The following is a 19,078-nucleotide window of genomic DNA, read 5'->3' on the forward strand; positions in this document are numbered from 1 at the left end:
ACATGTAGCACGTATGGGCGAATCCAGAAATGCATATAGAGTGTTAGCTGGGAGGCCGGAGGGAAAAATACCTTTGGGGAGGCCGAGACGTAGATGGGAAGATAATATTAAAATGGATTTGAGGGGGGTAGGATATGATGGTAGAGACTGGATTTATCTTGCTCAAGATAGGGACCATTGGCTGGCTTATGTGAGGGTGGCAATGAACCTACGGGTTCCTTAAAAGCCAGTAAGTATAATCACGTTGTAAATGTAATATGCTATGCGTTGTAGAAATAACAATCTCTTAATTTCTAAAATACCGTTAAGTCTATACGTCTCTCAGAATATTAGTCTTTATGTTAAAAATGACTATTGCAAGTTTATATTGTATCTGTATTCTGTGTATAAAGTAAGAATTAGTATAATAGGTTCTGAATTTGTGAGATATAGTTTTCAAAGTCATATTAAAAAAACTGGGTATGATATAAGTAGGTGTACAGTGGTCAAAGCATAAAAAATCTTCCAATATAAATTAAATTATATATGTACATATGGATTCGATGCTGAAACTGATCAGAAAGAGGAACAGGAATCGTATTTTCGTTGGGTTTTACTTTGTTCACAGTTTGATTTTTATATTATCTATACATATAATTTGAACTGGTAATGGAAATTACGGGAAAACGGCTGAACGGATTTTAATAAATGGCCCCTCATTTTGAAGCTTGGAACCCAAAGTTTTTCGGAAAAATAGTAGTTTTCAGTGAAATGTCAATTTTCCTGCATAATTTTCCTATTTTCCAAAATTCATCTGTCGTCAGTTTTGAGAACTAGCTAATTGCATTCAGGAGAAGCGAAGCGAGCATCAAGTCGGCCGTGTTACATTTCAGAATAAAACAAAACACATACTACAGTAAACAATATTACACGAAGGCAATGATCTGCAAGAATGCTGACATATTTAGAGCTCAAATTAAATTGGTTATTAAAAACTTAACTTACTAAAAATAATTTACTAATAATAATTTATGTGGTGTGTAATTTTCTGGGTACAGCTGTGTATTGGATATTAAAAACTACAAAACTTGAGGTGGTTTGATGACATTATTATTATTATTATTATTATTATTATTATTATTATTATTATTATTATTATTATTATTAGAAATGAAATATTATTGTAGTTAATGCCGTGATGTGACTATTTTTCATTAATTATACATATTAATGCAATATTGATGATATGAAAGTAAAACGTTTTGGGGTTATATAAGTAGATGTAGAGAATAACTTAAATTAGATTTTGATTTCTATATTTTACTGAATGGTGGCTATATAGTATATATAGTATATGTTACTGAAAGCTATAAAACTTACGTAAGATAATAGTATTATTAAAAATCAAATATTTTTATAGTTATTAATCAAGTGGGGTTGGGTCTTTTTCATATATTTAATGGCGGTGTGGTGTAGATATTTATATGCGTGGTTCTCTTCAGTATTGGCTCGAGAGAGAGTATCTTTCATTATTATGGAAGCAAATAACTTTCAGAATATCTGGTATTCTTCATTGAAAATAAATCTGAAAAATGTTTATTTGAACGTCTAATGAACTTAGTTTGCAGCATTTGTTGCACAAGCCACAGTTTTATTTGTATTTCTGGCGGTGTGGAAGAGAAGGCCTAATGACCTTAACTACACCATAATAAATAAATAAAAACAAATAAATATATAAATTAAAAAAGCCATTGAACGTCAGGCACATGGTGACATGTTTTCTTTTCGGTGCCTGATTTACAACTGTTTTAAATTGAGTTAACGCTGGCAGGCATTTCGCTAAGGAGTTCAACAATTCATGTAAGTGACGTTAAGTAAAGATTAATCTTAGCTTAGTAAAGACAATTCGTTTTGGTTGTCTATAGTTAGGTTTCCGAGATTTCCGAAAATGTAATAAGCAGTTTAATTAAAAATAGAAGCAGAAAGGAAAACCCGTGCAACGCCGGGTGCTTTGAGCTAGTTGTCAATAAAATGATGTATACAGAAAAATTCATACTGCCACGGATATTTTTCCATGATTTTATTGTGGACAGTAGGCATAGCAACTATCCATCCATGAGAAATATTCATGGAAACCTACACAATCAATGTAGAACAAAGTCTGTCTCTATTAGACAAGCACACAAGCAAATGTGTAGAAATCAAACAAGTCCACTTTCGTATTACAAGGACTGCGTAACCCGAAACATACCAAACAAACGGTGGTTCTATACATGAAAGTTTACTATTAATAATATGTTATAATTTTTTATATGTGAAGAACTTTTGTGAGACGGAACAGGACAGGTGGTGATGATGATGATGATGATGATGATGATGATGATGATGATGATGATTATTATTATGATGACGATTATACAATTAACTAGTGGCTTGTGCAGCAAATACTGCAAACTAAGTCCATAAGAAGTTCAAATAAAAATTGTTCAGATTTATTTTCAATGAAGAATACCAGACATTTTGAAAGTTATTTGCTTCCATAATAGTGAAACATACTCCCTCTGAATGTTTTTTAAGCCAAATACTTTTCCTTGAACCTTTCCATCTTCAGTTCTTCAGTTTCAATGCGAAATCGCAAGTAACAATGTCAGGACGATCAGCGAGTTTTTCATGTGGGAGTAATGCAGTAGCTATTTCAGGTCATTGTGGATTGCATGCTATTTTCCCTACAATAAAATATGCTTGGCAGCGATCACAAATCTAATCGATTAAACCAAAGAAATAAGAAACTAATTTTGATGTAGTTCAAAGACGCAGCTAAAATAGGAAGCATGACTCAATGACTCAACTACTACCAAGGAAAATTAGAGAATCAGACATATAAATATCTATATCATACTGCCATTAAATACCTATTAAAAAGACCCACACCACTTGATTAATAACTATAAAAGTATTTCATTTTTAATAACAATATTGTTACTATACGTAAGTTTTATAGTTTTCAGTAACATATAGCCGTTACTCAGTAAATTATAGAAATGAAGATCTAATATAAAATATTCTTTCTCTACGTCTACTTACTTAAAGCCCCAAAAGGTTTCACTTTCATATCATCAGTATACCATTATGTGTTGCATTAACTATAATAATATTTCATTTTTAATCGTAATAATGTCATCGAACATTCTTAAGTTTTTTGGTTCTTAATATCCAATACACAGCTGTACTCGGAAAACTACAGACCAGAGGATCAGACCTATAATAGTAATATACGTTACAAGAGCGGTATGTTGAAGTTTTCATGTTCGAGGAAAAGTTTGAAAAACGAAACGTAGTTGAGCTTTTTTAATTTCCGAGAATTGAAAGAACACATACCGCTCGTGTATCGTACATTATTTTGTGCGAAGATCGTTTATTACATACCTGAAAGAGGAGTTTCTAATTAGTTGCAATGAAATCTCCACCTTGGTTTCTGTTCATTGACGGCAAATTTGCAAAACAAAAATATCTATCTTCAACATTGTTATATATACGTCTGTCTTTCCCCCCCCCCCAGTCTATGATGAGTCTGGAATCTTGTTGATTTTTTCACGGCTTCCTTAATGTTACTTGCATCACGAATGCAGTAACTTTAATGGAGTTGTAGAGTTTACTTAATTTTTGCAAATATTTAAAAACAATAAATAACAGTGCAATTTAGGTGAAATTTCAGTGGTAAGTTTCCAATTTATAATTATTACTATATTGAACGTCTCTAAAAATATATGTTAAAAGCCCAAAGCAGTAAAATCAATATGTCACTTAAGCGGTAAGAAGAGGGAAATTGTTATGTGTGTTAGGTTGGGAACACTGAATGTGGAATTTTAGACTTTCCGCGGATTGGTTTTGTGCGGAAAGCAAGCAAATACGCACGATCTCGCACAAATTATTTTTTATACGTTATCAAAAAATTACACAAATGAAGATCGACATATTGGCATTATGATGTGAAAGAATCTGAGCCATCTGAACTCTATGTCAGTAATCCTGTAGGTCATGCCTTCGTGTAATAGTCTATTGTTTATTGTTGTGTCTGTTTTGTTTTATTCTGTAATGCAATTAATTAGTTTTCAAAACTGACAAAAAATGGATTTTGGAAAATAGGAAAATGATGTAGGAAAATTGGCATTTTACTGAAAACTACTATTTTTCTGAAAAACTTTGGGTTCCAAGCTTCAAAATGGACTGTAAGAAACCATTAATAAATACAACAATCAATAACACGCTGAATGGATTTTAATAAATGGCCCCCCATTTTGAAGCTTGGAACCCAAAGTTTTTCAGAAAAATAGTAGTTTTCAGTAAAATGCCAATTTTCCTACATAATTTTCCTATTTTCCAAAATCCATTTTTTGTCAGTTTTCAAATGAATATATGAAGACTAGAACATCAAGAACGACTAAATGTCCATTTAGTCGTTCTTGGTATTCTAGTCTTCATATATTCATCTGTGAGTGTGACCAGTGTTCGTTTCCAAACAAAATGAATAGTGTTCAATATCTTTTACAAACAAAATTTTCAATTTTAATCTTGGAAAATAAGTGTAAAATGAAGTTTGGAAGGCCGTTACCTCAACTCGATTTAAGGCAAGCACAAACAAGCCCAGGTAAGAGATTTTGCAGGGCTTTCAATGTAAAAAAAATATGAAAGAAACAGCTGGATTTGCGGTTGTGAATCTACAAATAAATTATTTTGTTTCTCGTGCCTGCTATTTGCTAAGGGTAAAGATACGAGCTGGACATGCACTGGTGTGTCAGATTTAAGCCATTTGAAAATTAAGAAGCATGAGGAATCTGTTGCTCATAAGAATGCTTGCCTAGATTTATCAGTCCTTGGAAGAACAGAAATTAGGCAACAGCTTAGCTCACTTTTCGCTATGTTCTTTCAAAGATAATTCATCATCATCATCATCATCATCATCATCAGGTTCATTTTAATGCAATTATCTACTTTAAAGAACTGTATATTTTTTATGTTTCAGATATTAGACATTGTTTAAATTGTTGGAAAACTATGTAATACCATAAAAGTAGCTAACCCCTTGCAATTTTAGACACGTTTTCTGCTTTGTTTAGTCTCAAACGCATATGTTCATTATTTCAGAAGTTATTGAAAACACAAGTGCCCAAATAAGTGAGTATAATACGGGGAGCTTCACCTCAAAGACTAGATTTGCATAATATATACGTTACTGTGTTCGTTAACAGAAAACCACAATTCCAAGTCACACAGATATTGTGTGCACTCGTTGTGGGTCTCTGGCGATTCGTCAGCCCAAGCGAGTTGTGTGGATATAAAGGGAAAAGTTGAGACGGTGTCGGGTGGAGTTCCCGGGTAGCTCAGTAGTAGAGCGCTGGTACGTTCAACCAGAGGTCCCGGGATCGATACCCGGCCCCGGAACAATTTTTCCCCTGAAACTATTCAAATCTGCTTCACAGGGAGCTTCACCTGAAAGACTAGATTTGCATAATATATACGTTACTGTGTTCGTTAACAGAAAACCACAGTTCCAAGTCACACAGAGATAGTGTGCACTCGTTGTGGGTCTCTGGCGTTTCGTCAGCCCACACGAGTTGTGGGGATATAAAGGGAAAAGTTGAGACGGTGTCGGGTGGAGTTACCGGGTAGCTCAGTGGTAGAGCGCTGGTACGTTCAACCAGAGGTCCCGGGATCAATAATCGGCCCCGGAACAATTTTTCCCTTGAAATTATTCAAATCTGCTTCACAGAGAGCTTCACCTGAAAGAGTAGATTTGCATAATATATATGTTACTGTGTTCGTTAACAGAAAACCACAATTCCAAGTCACACAGATATTGTGTGCACTCGTTGTGGGTCTCTGGCGTTTCGTCAGCCCACGCGAGTTGTGGGGATATAAAGGGAAAAGTTGAGACGGTGTCGGGTGGAGTTACCGGGTAGCTCAGTGGTAGAGCGCTGGTACGTTCAACCAGAGATCCCGGGATCGATACCCGGCCCCGGAACAATTTTTCCCTTGAAACTATTCAAATCTGCTTTACAGGGAGCTTCACCTGAAAGACTAGATTTGCAAGTGAATATAAGTTGTCACGAAATCTTTAAATTCTATTCAATTTTTTAATTCAACATAACATTACCAAGTTAATATGTAGATTTAAATGAAATTAGAAATAAAAGCTGTTAATATCTCACAATCATTGTACTATAAATAATATGAACGAAAAATTGACACGCAACTTTTTAATTTCTGCTATCCGTTCACTGGGCATTACGACACTGCTTATAAACCATGTCAGAGGAAACCCTACTCTGTCTCGTTAAGCAATGATATGATTTCCCAAGGTCTGCACTATTTGTTCTGATTATTGCCACAGACGACGGATCATTATAGAAACTGCCATCATCTTGTTAGTGCATCTCCCACCAGCAGAGTAAATCGGTCCGAGGTAGGCAATCTTCAACAGTGATAAATTAACACGCACAGACTGCTGTGAATATTTTAACATCAGTTGTTTGAAGCGCTCCGAGGCACGTGTAGTGAATCTGTGGAATCAAGAAGTGTAGCATCTACAAATGAATATTCAATAACTATGGGAATTAAATGAAAACGAAAAATGGATTAAGTGGCATTTGAATATTGTGTGTTGTTCAAAATATGTTACAGGTTATTTCTTGGATTGTAGAAATCAAAATCTCGGTTTGACTTGTAAGTTTTGGCATAATATTTATTTATAGTATTTTCAGACCTCGAGTGACATATTTTATTAGGACTATTTCGTAAATAAAATAATAATGTAAATAATACAAACCTAAAATTCGCTCACACATTCCGAAGTTGAAATAGATGAATATCGATTACTGCAATAAAGAAATTGGATGTTATTCAGTAATGCCAATTGAGAAGAGCGAAATACAGGTTTAACAATGTCAATTACATGTACTGCGTTTTTCTCTTGTTATTATAACAGAAACACGTTTTCATTATCTGCTGAAATCATAATTCAGTTTTTTAACATTTTATAGTATAATTACAAATAACTCGATTAATACATTAATTAAATGAATAATAAAAGTGTCATTTTCTTTAGATACAATGGACATGCAATTAGAAGGTGAAGATGTAGATGTGGACGTAGGATTTCGCACTTTATTTAGTAGGACCTACAATGGATTCATGCTCATTGATTTACGGGGAAACCGTTGGCGACAATGACTAAACAAAAGAACGACCATGCGATAAATTGTTAGTGACTATTACACTCTTACTACGTCATACTACTTTTGACCAATAAAACAGTACGAAAGGACGTATTTCAACCAATCGTGGCTGCTTATCGCACAATTTTATCGCGTCCCTAGCATTTATTTAATTTTATCGCGTCCCTAGCATGTGTTTAATTTTATCGCGTCCCTAGCATTTGTTTCTTTGTTTGCCAACATTTGAAACTGCGCTGGTCTGGACGTCAAAAATATATATAATTACAAACCACTCCAGTCGATGCACAGCAGTTTCAAATATGACTCGCATTGGCATTCAAGAACAAGAATTAATAAAAATCACTGATCATACCTATGCATCTTCTGAAATCCGATTTACAAATAAATGAAGAGCACCATTCGGAAATCCTGAACAAGTTGAATACACCATGTAGGCCTAAATCAACGAGTTCCACTTCTATTACGCACACGTCCAATATAACATCAATTGAACCACCAACCACATTCAAATTTTAAAATTGTACATTCAATAATTATTCCTTTTAAAATTATTCATTCGGAAATCCTGAATAAGTTGAATATAGGCCTAAATCAACGAGTTCCACTTCTATTATGCACACGTCCAATACAACATCAATTGAACCACCAACCACATTCAAATTTGAAAATTGTACATTCAATAATTATTCCTTTTAAAATTATTCATGTTTATTTTTTATGTCATAGTCGTTAAATAAAACTTTTCTAGCACTTGTGTATATTAGTTAGGTTATGTTATAGCTTTTGCTATATGATATTATGGATAGTCACGTATCAGAGTTTGTTTAATATTAAGATTTATTGAAAATCATCTATCAAGTGACGTTGATTACTGGGATTCGGATAATTGAAGTGGAATGCAACTGTCTTAATAAAAATGAAACTGAATCAACAAAGCCTTCTTGACTAGTAACAGGCCACAGAGTTCAATGATGATTCCATAGTTGGCACAACTGATACCGGTAACAAGAAAACATCATCATAAAACACTACTGCCATCTAGCGTAATGTTGAGATGGTACAATAATACATTTGAAGACAGTTGTATTTTCGTAAGCCAATTAATATTTTATTGTACACTTTGTTACTTCTAATCTTTATATAGCCTACTTTCTTCTAATCGTGTAATAGTCAATTAAATCCCACTCGAGTTTTGATTTTCTCTAGATAAATCAAAACCTCTAGTGAGATTATTGTTGATAAATCCAGCTGCAAAAATTAATGCGATGTATGATTGTGATCGGTTGGAATTCAGAATTTCATTACACTTCATTGGTCCAAAACGGAATGACGCATATAAACGAAATAGTCTACTTAAATGTACGATAACTATAAAGGCTGGTTCGCAATAAACCGGGAACGGAAACGAGACGACGAGAGCGAGGATGGAATTTTTTAAAAATAAATGTATTTAAACGTGAGCAGTCACAATAATGAGAAGTTTGCCGGAGCCCGGAAACGGGAACGTAGAGTTGGCCAAGTTTTAACTTTGCCGTTCTCGTTTCCGATCACAGCCTACTAGATGAATTCTGTTGTCATCAAAAAACTCTTCGGTCGTCATATATTTTGTAGCAAGGAGGCCGTGACATAATTTCTTGTCAGTTCATTGCTTGTGATTCACTATATATATATATATACCATATATGCTATGTGTATATGTGGCCAGACTACCACGTGAATTGAATTCTCTAATATTCCGTGTTTTAAATTTCGAAGTTGGTTCATCTGTGTTCATGTTGGCTGGCCTGTACTCATGAGAGAACGTCATTGGTCAAGTATACACAAATAACCTCGGAATGTGTAATAACGACTTTACATATCGTTATTGACATACATATCGATATGCAAAGCCGTTTTCCTTCTCGGTTTATTGTGAATAAAAAATCTTCAAGTTCACGTTCTTCGCTTTCCGTACTCGTTCTGGTTCTCGTTTCCAGTTTATTGAGGAGCTAAAATGCATGTGTCCCACATCTCCTCTTATTTTCTCTTAATCCAGTAAAGCGAAACAGTGCTGTTGTGTCATTCATTTCACTCAGTTCTCTAGTTTTAGTACTTAACTTACAGTATAAAGTGCAAGTGAGTATATCTGCTACTTTTAACTAACTAAAATGACCCATTTATCTTCAACCCTAACGACAAAAATAAAATCATGGATTGCGATGAACACTAGCGATATTAATTTTTATGACTTCATGCCTTGAATCAGTGGTCAGTAAAATGTTTATTCTATTGCACTTAACAGCAATTCCAGAACATTAAAAATGTATAAAACGTGTGAGTATATATTTAAACCAATGAGCTGGAGTGTCATTGTAATTAGTAATTACTAATTATTACGTAATTGGGCCTACACATTACTTTCCGTTGCTTTATGCGCAGTCTTACCTATCCTATACTTACTTACAAATGGCTGTTAAGGAACCCGAAGGTTCATTGCCGCCCTCACATAAGCCCGCCATCGGTCCCTATCCTGTGCCAGATTAATCCAATCTCTATCATTATATCCCACCTCCCTCAAATCCATTTTAATATTATCCTCCCATCTACGTCTCGGCCTCCCTAAAGGTCTTTTTCCCTCCGGTCTCCCAACTAACACTCTATATGCATTTCTGGATTCGCCCATACGTGCTACATGCCCTGCCCATCTCAAACGTCTGAATTTAATGTTCCTAATTATGTCAGGTGAAGAATACAATGCGTGCAATTCTGCGTTGTGTAACTTTCTCCATTCTCCTGTAATTTCATCCCGCTTAGCCCCAAATATTTTCGTAAGCACCTTATTCTCAAACACCCTTAACCTATGTTCCTCTCTCAGAGTGAGAGTCCAAGCTTACCTATCCTATACCTGCCAGATATTGATATTGAATATTTTCATGATTTTACATATTTTGGTACATATTCAGCTTATTTTTCTTACATAAATATGTACAAATCTCACACCTTGATATTACATAAAAATCCGGTCCCTAGTAATAATGAATACGGAAATGGCAAATGACAGGGGAATGGTGGAGGGGAAAGGGTGAACACGAGAAAAGCACGATTATTATTGCTTAATCTTGTCCTACTTTGATAACTAAATCTACATTACAAGTACTGGTACACGTAAGTTACACTCATTAATTCATATTTCCATTATTATTATTATTATTATTATTATTATTATTATTATTATTATTATTATTATTATTATTTTGTTGTAACTGTAACTGCAAATTAATATTTTATTAGTTTCGTAGTTCATTATTGCCCCACTCATTCAAGGTCATATTAGCGCGCCAGTGGTATTGTGAAGTATGTATGACATACCCACATTCAAATATTTTAACCAATTCGTAGAAAACTGTAACCTAAGCAAATGGGGCATTGTTTGATATAGCAGCGGGTGGTACCCTATGAGATCCCTTGAGCATGTTTAACACATCTAGTTTTCTTTCATTGTCCATTGTGACAACTTCGGGTATCTCAAACCCCATCATACCATTTGCGTCCCATCAAGTTTGTGCTTCAATGTAAGTTTTACAGCTATTTTTCAGTCTTTTTTTACATATAACATGGATAATTTGTTTACTCTGTCTATGGCACGGTGATGGCATCACTGTTACTCATCAAGCAAGACCCAGTTCGATTCCCGGTTGGTGTAGCTTGTCTGCAAGTACCATTTTCCCTGCGCAGTTATACAAAACCATTTTTCGTCCTTCGTTGGTTGGCAACGATCAGTGGATAGTATAAGCATAACGAATAGAAAGAAGTAGTGGTCGCACTCTGTTAATTCAAACGGCCGATACCACGCGGCGCTAGTGCAGAGTTCGCTCAGTCTGTTCCGTGTGTAAGTACGTAAATACATTTAACGTAAGTTGCACTGTTTACCTTTCGCTCCATATACGTACGTAACTGACATTGTACTTAAACTATTTGAAAGAAAAACACATTCATATACATCACACTGTAAAACAAATAATAGCTTAATATGTAAAACAACTTAGGCCTACTTGTAGGCGTGCAATATGTACTCACCAACAGTTACTTGTCCGACACTTTGGAGAATTTACGAGATGATTTGGCGGCTCTCGGAGCTTGGAGTTCTCGTCGGAAGAAGAGCCGATATCTCATACAGTGAAAAATTAGTTTCGGTATGATATCCACGGCATGATCCAAGCAGCATCCTGTTCCCGGTGGCTGAATTACAATTGAGGTAATACTGTCTATGCACTCGTGAATAACTTCGCTTTCTAAAGCGCTGATTCTAGCTTTGGCTGATGAAAGACAGATCTTAGCGCGCGTTAACTTCCGATTTACATATCTCAGTTGGTTTTTCAGATATGCTATTTTTTCTGAGGATCAGAAGCTACAGTTAGTTCTTTATTAGTAGAAGAAGAAGAAGAAGATTGAATATCAACGTAATTTGGTTCACCTCTTGTTTCCGGAATATCTGTCATGGTTCTCTCAGGAAGATAATCTTCATTCTTTCTCTTTCTTTTACGAGGAGTTGTGGATTCTTGAATTTTCCGTATTAGTCGTTTTCGGGATTTGATAGGCGTTGAGAGGTATTTGGGCAGGTTCGGAAAAACATGAGAAACTGCACCTGGTTTTAATTTCCACTTCAGTCTCGGCAATTCAACTTTTTCGTTATTCACAACGAACGCGTCTACTTTAACAATAAAATCGTCTGAGAAAAATGAGAGTCACAAATAGAACTCGTTCGCGACAATGACCTGTCTTTTCTTGGGATCGCCCTTGACCATTTATAAAATTCGTCCTTGTCCTTGGGAGGGGTGAAAAAAGTGTTCATTGCCTGCCTTTCCGCCATATCCCGCCCTACAACCAGGAACAAAACACGAAGGCATTGCTTCAAATATAGCACGAGAAAAACATAATAATCTCGTCCTTTAATAAATAAATCGTGAGAGCTACTCACTTGTCACTCGTGTACGAATAATTGCAGATTAGTTTATTGGCACTTAAAGTATTTAACGCACTTAATTACACTAAAAAAGCAAACGAAATGAACGAACACTCTACTGCTTCTTTTATGGATATTCGCTTCCAACTGAGCAATACCGATCGCAGCGCCACTAATTCTCTTGGTCACCGTCGACAATGCTGAACAGATAGGAGTGCGCACACTTCTTTCTATTCGTTATGGTACAAGGTTACAGCTAAATGAGGAAGAGCAGTCAAACGATTGTCTCAGATACTGAGGATGTAAGCATCGATGCATGTACTGGAGACAAAGCCAGACCACAAATTAACACTAAAAGAGGTGGTGATATTGTGGGACAGTGTGTAGGTCTTATGTCAGAAGAATACATTTGAACTGGCATCTCCATGGTGTAAATTATACAGGGACATCATTTTATTTTTACTTCAATTTTTTTTGTACCTGAGTTTTTTAATGTACTTCACTCCCACCCCTTCTACTAATGACGTTCCAACTGTCATCCAGACAGAATCAAGGCTGCATGTAGTAAACAGCACTGAGTTAGTGAGTATAGTACGTTCCAGAAATATGTTCGCGTTTTCCAGTGACGAAAGAGCTTTCAATATTGAATCATATTTTCGCACAGGTACTGTCCGTTTGCCTACGTCGCATCCCGATTTCCCTCACCTGCTTCTGTTCGCCCCTCTGTAAAAGCTGGGCTGTCTTAGCTCTTTTCTGAAAACATTAATTTCTGTCAGGAATTGGACGTTTACGTAATATTATACAACTGTTTAAAATAACTTAAATAAAAGGGCCTCGTTAAGTAATTAACTGTCACGTGATTTCCTCCCTTTCTACGATCCTGCGGCATAACCACTTGGACGGACAGTAGATAGCATGTCTGACTAATTTTATCTGTGCGGGTCGGGCAGAAGTGAAGACTGAATTTACAGTACTTAAGGTACCCTTTTATAGAGTAGGTACAGAATTATTTCAACATGAGTTACTAGTACGAAGAACGAAACTGGCAATTGGAATTACGTACACTAGTCTATAGTGCGATAATATGCACAAAAGAACTGAAGCCTGTATCGAAATGAACGGCCACCATTTTCAAATATGCGTTTAAATATCCATATTATGATTATTTTTCAATTTAACTTCATTCTGTAAATTGTACGCTAATGTGCTGTAGACAGTATAATATACTTTGCATAATGAATACGTTCGCATGGATAACTCAGTTCGTGAGTAAAAACAATTATTGTTAATACGGTACTGCATTTTGATTAAACAAAAACCTAATGAAAATTATCGAACTCAAAATCACGATATTTCCTAGTTTACGTAAATGGATGAAGTACTTTTCTTCCCTCCTATACCTAGTAAAGTGATTTGTTTGTGTTTTACGCCACTATCATCGAACTCCAGCAGTGGAAGGGGTAGCGAACGGTGTTTCCGGTTCTCTAAAGGTATAGCCAGGTTAATATAAAAAATGTCAGTAAAAATAAAATGATGTCCCTGTATTATAATGTAGACATGTTTTTATTGTAGTGATATGATTTTTGTTTTTTGTTATTTTTACACTGAACACGATGTCTGAAAACCATTGAACAATTGTGAAACATTAAACTTCATCAAACATTATTGTTTGTAATCATAGGTTTCTCAAACCTCATGATATTACCAGTGTCACTCTTCTTCACCATACCACTGACGGGTTAAATTTCACTTCGTTTTGCGTAAACACCCAAAAACAATATTACTATTTCTTGTATCTTCGAGTTTATAGTGGAATTTAATATACATCATGAAAATAATAAATAAACTTTACGTATTTAATATTTCCAAAAGAACACGATAACGAAAGTACAGTTGGGTATGGATAACATTATTTTATTATTTTTTCTCGCTGTTATTTATACTCGCTTTAACATCTTTGGTCATATCGCGAGTTAATCTTTGGTTGAAATCCGAAGGCCTGTGTACTATTGTTGAGACTGGTTCTATTGTTGTAAACTAGATGGCGACTGTATATATATATATATATATATATATATATATATATATATATATATATATATTACTGATTTGTTATGAATATGATTTCGGTGATGAATGAGGCCGGTGATTTTCAGGGATGTTGTGGCCCGAACTTCCTGGCATTTGCCTTACGGTTGAGGAAAAACCCTCAAAAACCTCAACCAGGAAATTCAACCCGACCGGGAATCGAACCTGGGCCCTCTGCGTAAGAGACCAGCATGCTGACCCCTGCACCCCAGAGGTGGTCTATTTTTCATTATTATAAAGCTATTATGATAGTAGGAAAAATTTCTTGCTGGTTATATTATGATTAAAAGATGGTAGTTTCCATCAACAATGCATAATCTGAAAGAACAAATGAAAATAGTAGATGATTAAAATGGCCACTAAAAATCAACAGCGGGCACAATGTGTTCTTTGGTATGCTAAATTTGAGAGTGTTAAAAGAGATCAAAGGGAATTTCGACGTGAGCATGGTGTGCGTAATGTACCTAAATACGATTCCATAATGCTGTGGTATCGAACATTTGTAGTAACAGGTTCTGTATTTAAAAAAAAAAACATGCAGGAGGTCACAGGCGAAACCCAGTACGAGAAGCAGCTATCTCTCGGCTTGGTCCTCAAACTCCCCAGATCTAATCCATCCTGAGTTCTTCGTGTAGGGTTTTGCTAAAGACATTGTCTATTCACAGAAACTCAGGAGCATTGATGATCTGAGAGTAAAAATTACTCAAGCTTTTCAACAAATCACCCCTCTTATGTTACAACGGACATGGGCTGAATTGCATCACCGTTATGAGTTGTGCAGGGTGCGCAATGGGGGTCATGTTGAGCTCTGAAGAATCTCCCATCTTTCAGTGTTGTATGCACAAAGTTTCAATAAACAAAGTTCAGTAGTAAATGTTTTACGGTGTTTTTATTTTATCCATACCCAAACGGATCACCCTGTATTATACATTTTGTCGTCTGCTAGGGAAGGGATCTGTGATGAGGCGATAATGACTATCCTAATGGCTACTCTCTTTCCAGCTAAAGATTGAAGTAAATGTAAATAAATGCACGTGGCATAATGGTTCCTGATTGGCTATTGGACGCACAACGCCTCCCAACTCATGCTTGTCATCTTTTTCCTCACATTAAAATGGTTCCTTCTAAAATAATAAAATGTATAATATACATGGAATACGAGTGAATTAAACATGCTTATAAGAACACTTTCTTACGATTTAAACATGTTTGTATTAGTAGTTTCAGACATTGCGTGTTAAATCATTGTAACGTGTATTATGGCAACGCGCATGCGTAATAGGCGTTAAATCCCTCTCAAGGTGACTTGCAGCTTCACAGAGCACATCAGCACGGCTGGTATAACACAGTGCGAGATTCAGTGTTGCCAACCTCAAATAAATTTCTGTAGAATTAAAGAAATTCTCCACTCTTCAAAGAATAACATTTAATCACGAATCTACAGAAAAAGAAAATCCACTATTCCCAGTAGAGAAATAATAAATATTAACCCTCTGTGAGCATTTTACGGGTTAGTTCAATGAATGTGTTGAAATGTCTGCAATATATCAGACGGTGGCTGCCCTCAGTGCTTCTTTGGTAGCTAGCTTGCGATTGCGGAGTAATACATTTTGTTTTGTTTACGTCTACTTCAATCTTTAGTTGGAAATAGAGTAGCTATTAGCAAGCTCAACTGTCAATGGATGCATATTTCCTACGTATTGACCTTCGTCGACTATACACACTAGAGTACTAGACTGTAGTACTATGTTTGTTGCATTTTTAGTGGGTTATTTTATGACGCTGTATCAATATTTCAGGCTATTTAGCGTCTGAATAGAATGAAGATGATAATGCCGGTGAAATGAGTCCGGGGACCAGCACCGATAGTTACCCAGCATTTGCTCATATTGGGTTGAGGGAAAACACCGGAAAAAATGTAAACCAAGTAACTTGTCCCGACTGGGATTCGAACCCGGGCCACCTGGTTTCGCGGCCAGACGCGCTAGCCTTCACTCCACAGGTGTGGACTGTTGCATCTCCTGGTCAACCTGAAACTACTGAAGATGATAGATGAAGTTGTCCACACCTGTGGAGTAACGGTCAGCGCGTCTGGCTGCGAAACCAGGTGGCCCGGGTTCGAATCCCGGTCGGGGCAAGTCACCTGGTTGAGGTTTTTCCGGGGTTTTCCCTTAACCCAATACGAGCAAATGCTGGGTAACTTTCGGTGTTGGACCCCGGACTCATTTCACCGGCATTATCACCTTCATATCATTCAGACGCTAAATAACCTAGATGTTGATACAGCGTCGTAAAATAACCCAATAAAATAAATAAAAATAGATGAAGTTGAAATTATTGAAGTGAAACGAGTCCGATGTCTAGCACTGAAAATTACCCAGCAATTTTGCTTCATTTGGTTGAGGGAGAAAAAGCTCGAAAGAAACGCCAACTAAGTAACTTGTTCCAACCAGGATTTGAATCCGGGTCCTTTTGTTTCACTGTCAGACTCGCTAACCATGATTCCACAGCGGTGTACTTCATTTCTGCTTTCAGAATCCCCAATTGAAAGTGACTACATCATGGACATGTCCAAAGCATCACTGGAAGACGTCGGGTTGTCTCTGAGGAGGTTTGGATTTGTCGACTACATCGTGTTCGTCTTCATGCTCCTCATCTGCGCTGTTATTGGTGTTTATTATGGTTTTTGTGCTGGAAAAGTCACAGCTGCAGAATATCTAATGGGTGGCCGAAATATGCAGACCTTCCCAGTGGCCATGTCACTCATTGCAAGGTATGATATTATAAAACATTTAGTCCGGATCAGCTTACTTAATACCGTAAGGGTGAAACCTATCCATTTCCCCCCCAATTACTACACTAGCCTTACCCGTGCGCTCCGCTGCACCCGTTAGAAATAAATATAATTAAAATTAAAATAGGAAATTTGATCCAGGGAACATTCGTGTTTGATAGAAGGATAAATCGTTTATTATGTTACTTAATTTAAATTGAATTAAAAAATTACAATGTGATCATTTTGATCCAGAGACCACTCATTTGGTTATAAAAATTAGTTTAGGAAATACAGGAAACGAATATACAGAATAGCCTATCAAGTTTTCTGTGCATAAGAAGCTATTTTAATCTTACCTGTCCTCTATTCACTCACAAGTTACTGTGATAACATTATAGCATTATGTCCATCTAGATAAACTACACTTTCCAATGGTGAATTAATAATTAATTATACAAATCGGTTAATTTAGCTTCCGATATTACTTCATACAAACACAGAAACATTATCTGTAGGCTATCTTTCATAGCTTTCGATTGTTGCTGACCAAGGCCCCTTATAGACGAAGTCATTTGTTTTTTAATTCATTACACGGCCTTAGATGGCAATTATTTTAATTTAAAACTCATTTATCTCATTAAATATCAGTCCTACCAAATTTTTCAAGGAATAACACTTATCGCAAATTATTTTTAAAGAAAGTTTTGTTATGTAACATTTTTCATGAAAATCAATAATAAGCGAGATATTTCGATTTATTTAATTCAGGCCCCCTTATAACCCCCCTTTTAAATAATGTATTTTGAATGCCATATAGCCTAAAATCTAAGTTACAATGAACTTAATTTATATTCCAATTTTCATCGAAATCCGTTCAGCCATTATCGCGTGAAAAGGTAACAAACATACAGACAGACAGACAGACATACAAACAAAAATTTCAAAAAAGCTATTTTCGGTTTCAGGGTGGTTAATTATATATGTTAGGACCAATTATTTTTGGAAAATCGAAAATTACCAGAAAAATTTCGGCTACAGATTTATTATTAGTATAGATATGCTAGTGGATTATAGTGATTTTATAGCTCTCAGGTTGAATTTTCTTTTACCAACTTCGTTTCGAATTTCGGTACTGACAAATACAACTGGCAGTTATTTTCTAACTGTTATGTTGGCAGCAATAACTGCAGTTTGCATTAAACTGATGAAAAGGCTTGTGAATTAATAATTAATTAGTAATACTGGTATTAATATTAATATCAATATACAATTCAGTTCTATTTCGTTGTAGTTCCAATTCAACTCTACAGGGTGTTTCCGGGCTGGTATTACAAACTTTCAGGGATGATAGGGAAGGGCACATGTATCAATTTGAGATAAGGAATCCTGGTCCAGAAATGACCGAGTCGAAAGTTATAAGCAAAAATAGTTGTGTGGAAATGGAATTGTAATTTGGCACCACGTGCCCTCCTTCCCTTAACCTTTGGAACAGTCGTGGAAAGATGGTATGGGCCGGATGTCTCCTACGTGGGCACTTGTCCGATACAATCTGTGAGCTTGTATACTGTTCCCATTGGCTCATCCATATTCGAAAATCAGGTCTGCATATTCTGCTCTCGTGTACTCCACCATTTCACTAGGACTGATCGACTGGACACTGTAACTTGTACACATACACTGCTGTCTGCAGACGTGCATATCAGGACCGACCATGTCCGTTACACATTACGCTATCTGCATTGTTTTAGTGCTATCTCAGACACTGAATGGAATACTGTAAGTAGACAACGTAAACAACGTCAGATGAATACAGTATGTGTAAGATGTACAGATAAATACACATAAATAAGGTGTACAGAGGAATAAAATTATTTCATTTCCACACAACTATTTTTGCTTGTAACTTTCGACTCGGCCATTTCCGGACCAGGGTTCCTTATCTCAAACTGATACATGTGTCCTTCCCCATCATCCCTGAAAGTTTGTAACACTAGCCCGGAAACACCCTGTATATTCAGGTAAGTGTCATTAAATAAGACATAGTTTATAGACCTACTT

At 35.9% G+C, this 19,078-nt stretch overlaps 2 protein-coding genes across 5 annotated transcripts in view; one reads left to right on the plus strand and one right to left on the minus strand.

Moving 5' to 3' along the window:
• Positions 1-19,078, minus strand: part of LOC138709543 (uncharacterized) — an 87,812-nt gene that overhangs the window by 52,007 nt on the left and 16,727 nt on the right. The window lies entirely within an intron of this gene.
• Positions 6,401-19,078, plus strand: part of LOC138709542 (sodium-coupled monocarboxylate transporter 1-like) — a 74,243-nt gene continuing 61,565 nt past the window's right edge. For 3 of the 4 annotated variants that reach the window (XM_069840381.1, XM_069840383.1, XM_069840384.1), the window contains exons 1-2: positions 6,496-6,702; positions 16,780-17,017. In XM_069840381.1, the coding sequence (XP_069696482.1) occupies positions 16,806-17,017 (212 nt within the window). In that variant the 5' untranslated portion in view covers positions 6,496-6,702; positions 16,780-16,805. Of the gene's footprint in view, positions 6,443-6,495; positions 6,703-16,779; positions 17,018-19,078 lie in introns of those variants that run through there. The other variant, XM_069840382.1, reaches the window with a different exon arrangement.

This window comes from Periplaneta americana, chromosome 11 (assembly GCF_040183065.1).
Source record: "Periplaneta americana isolate PAMFEO1 chromosome 11, P.americana_PAMFEO1_priV1, whole genome shotgun sequence".
In the NCBI taxonomy this organism is placed as follows: domain Eukaryota; kingdom Metazoa; phylum Arthropoda; class Insecta; order Blattodea; family Blattidae; genus Periplaneta; species Periplaneta americana.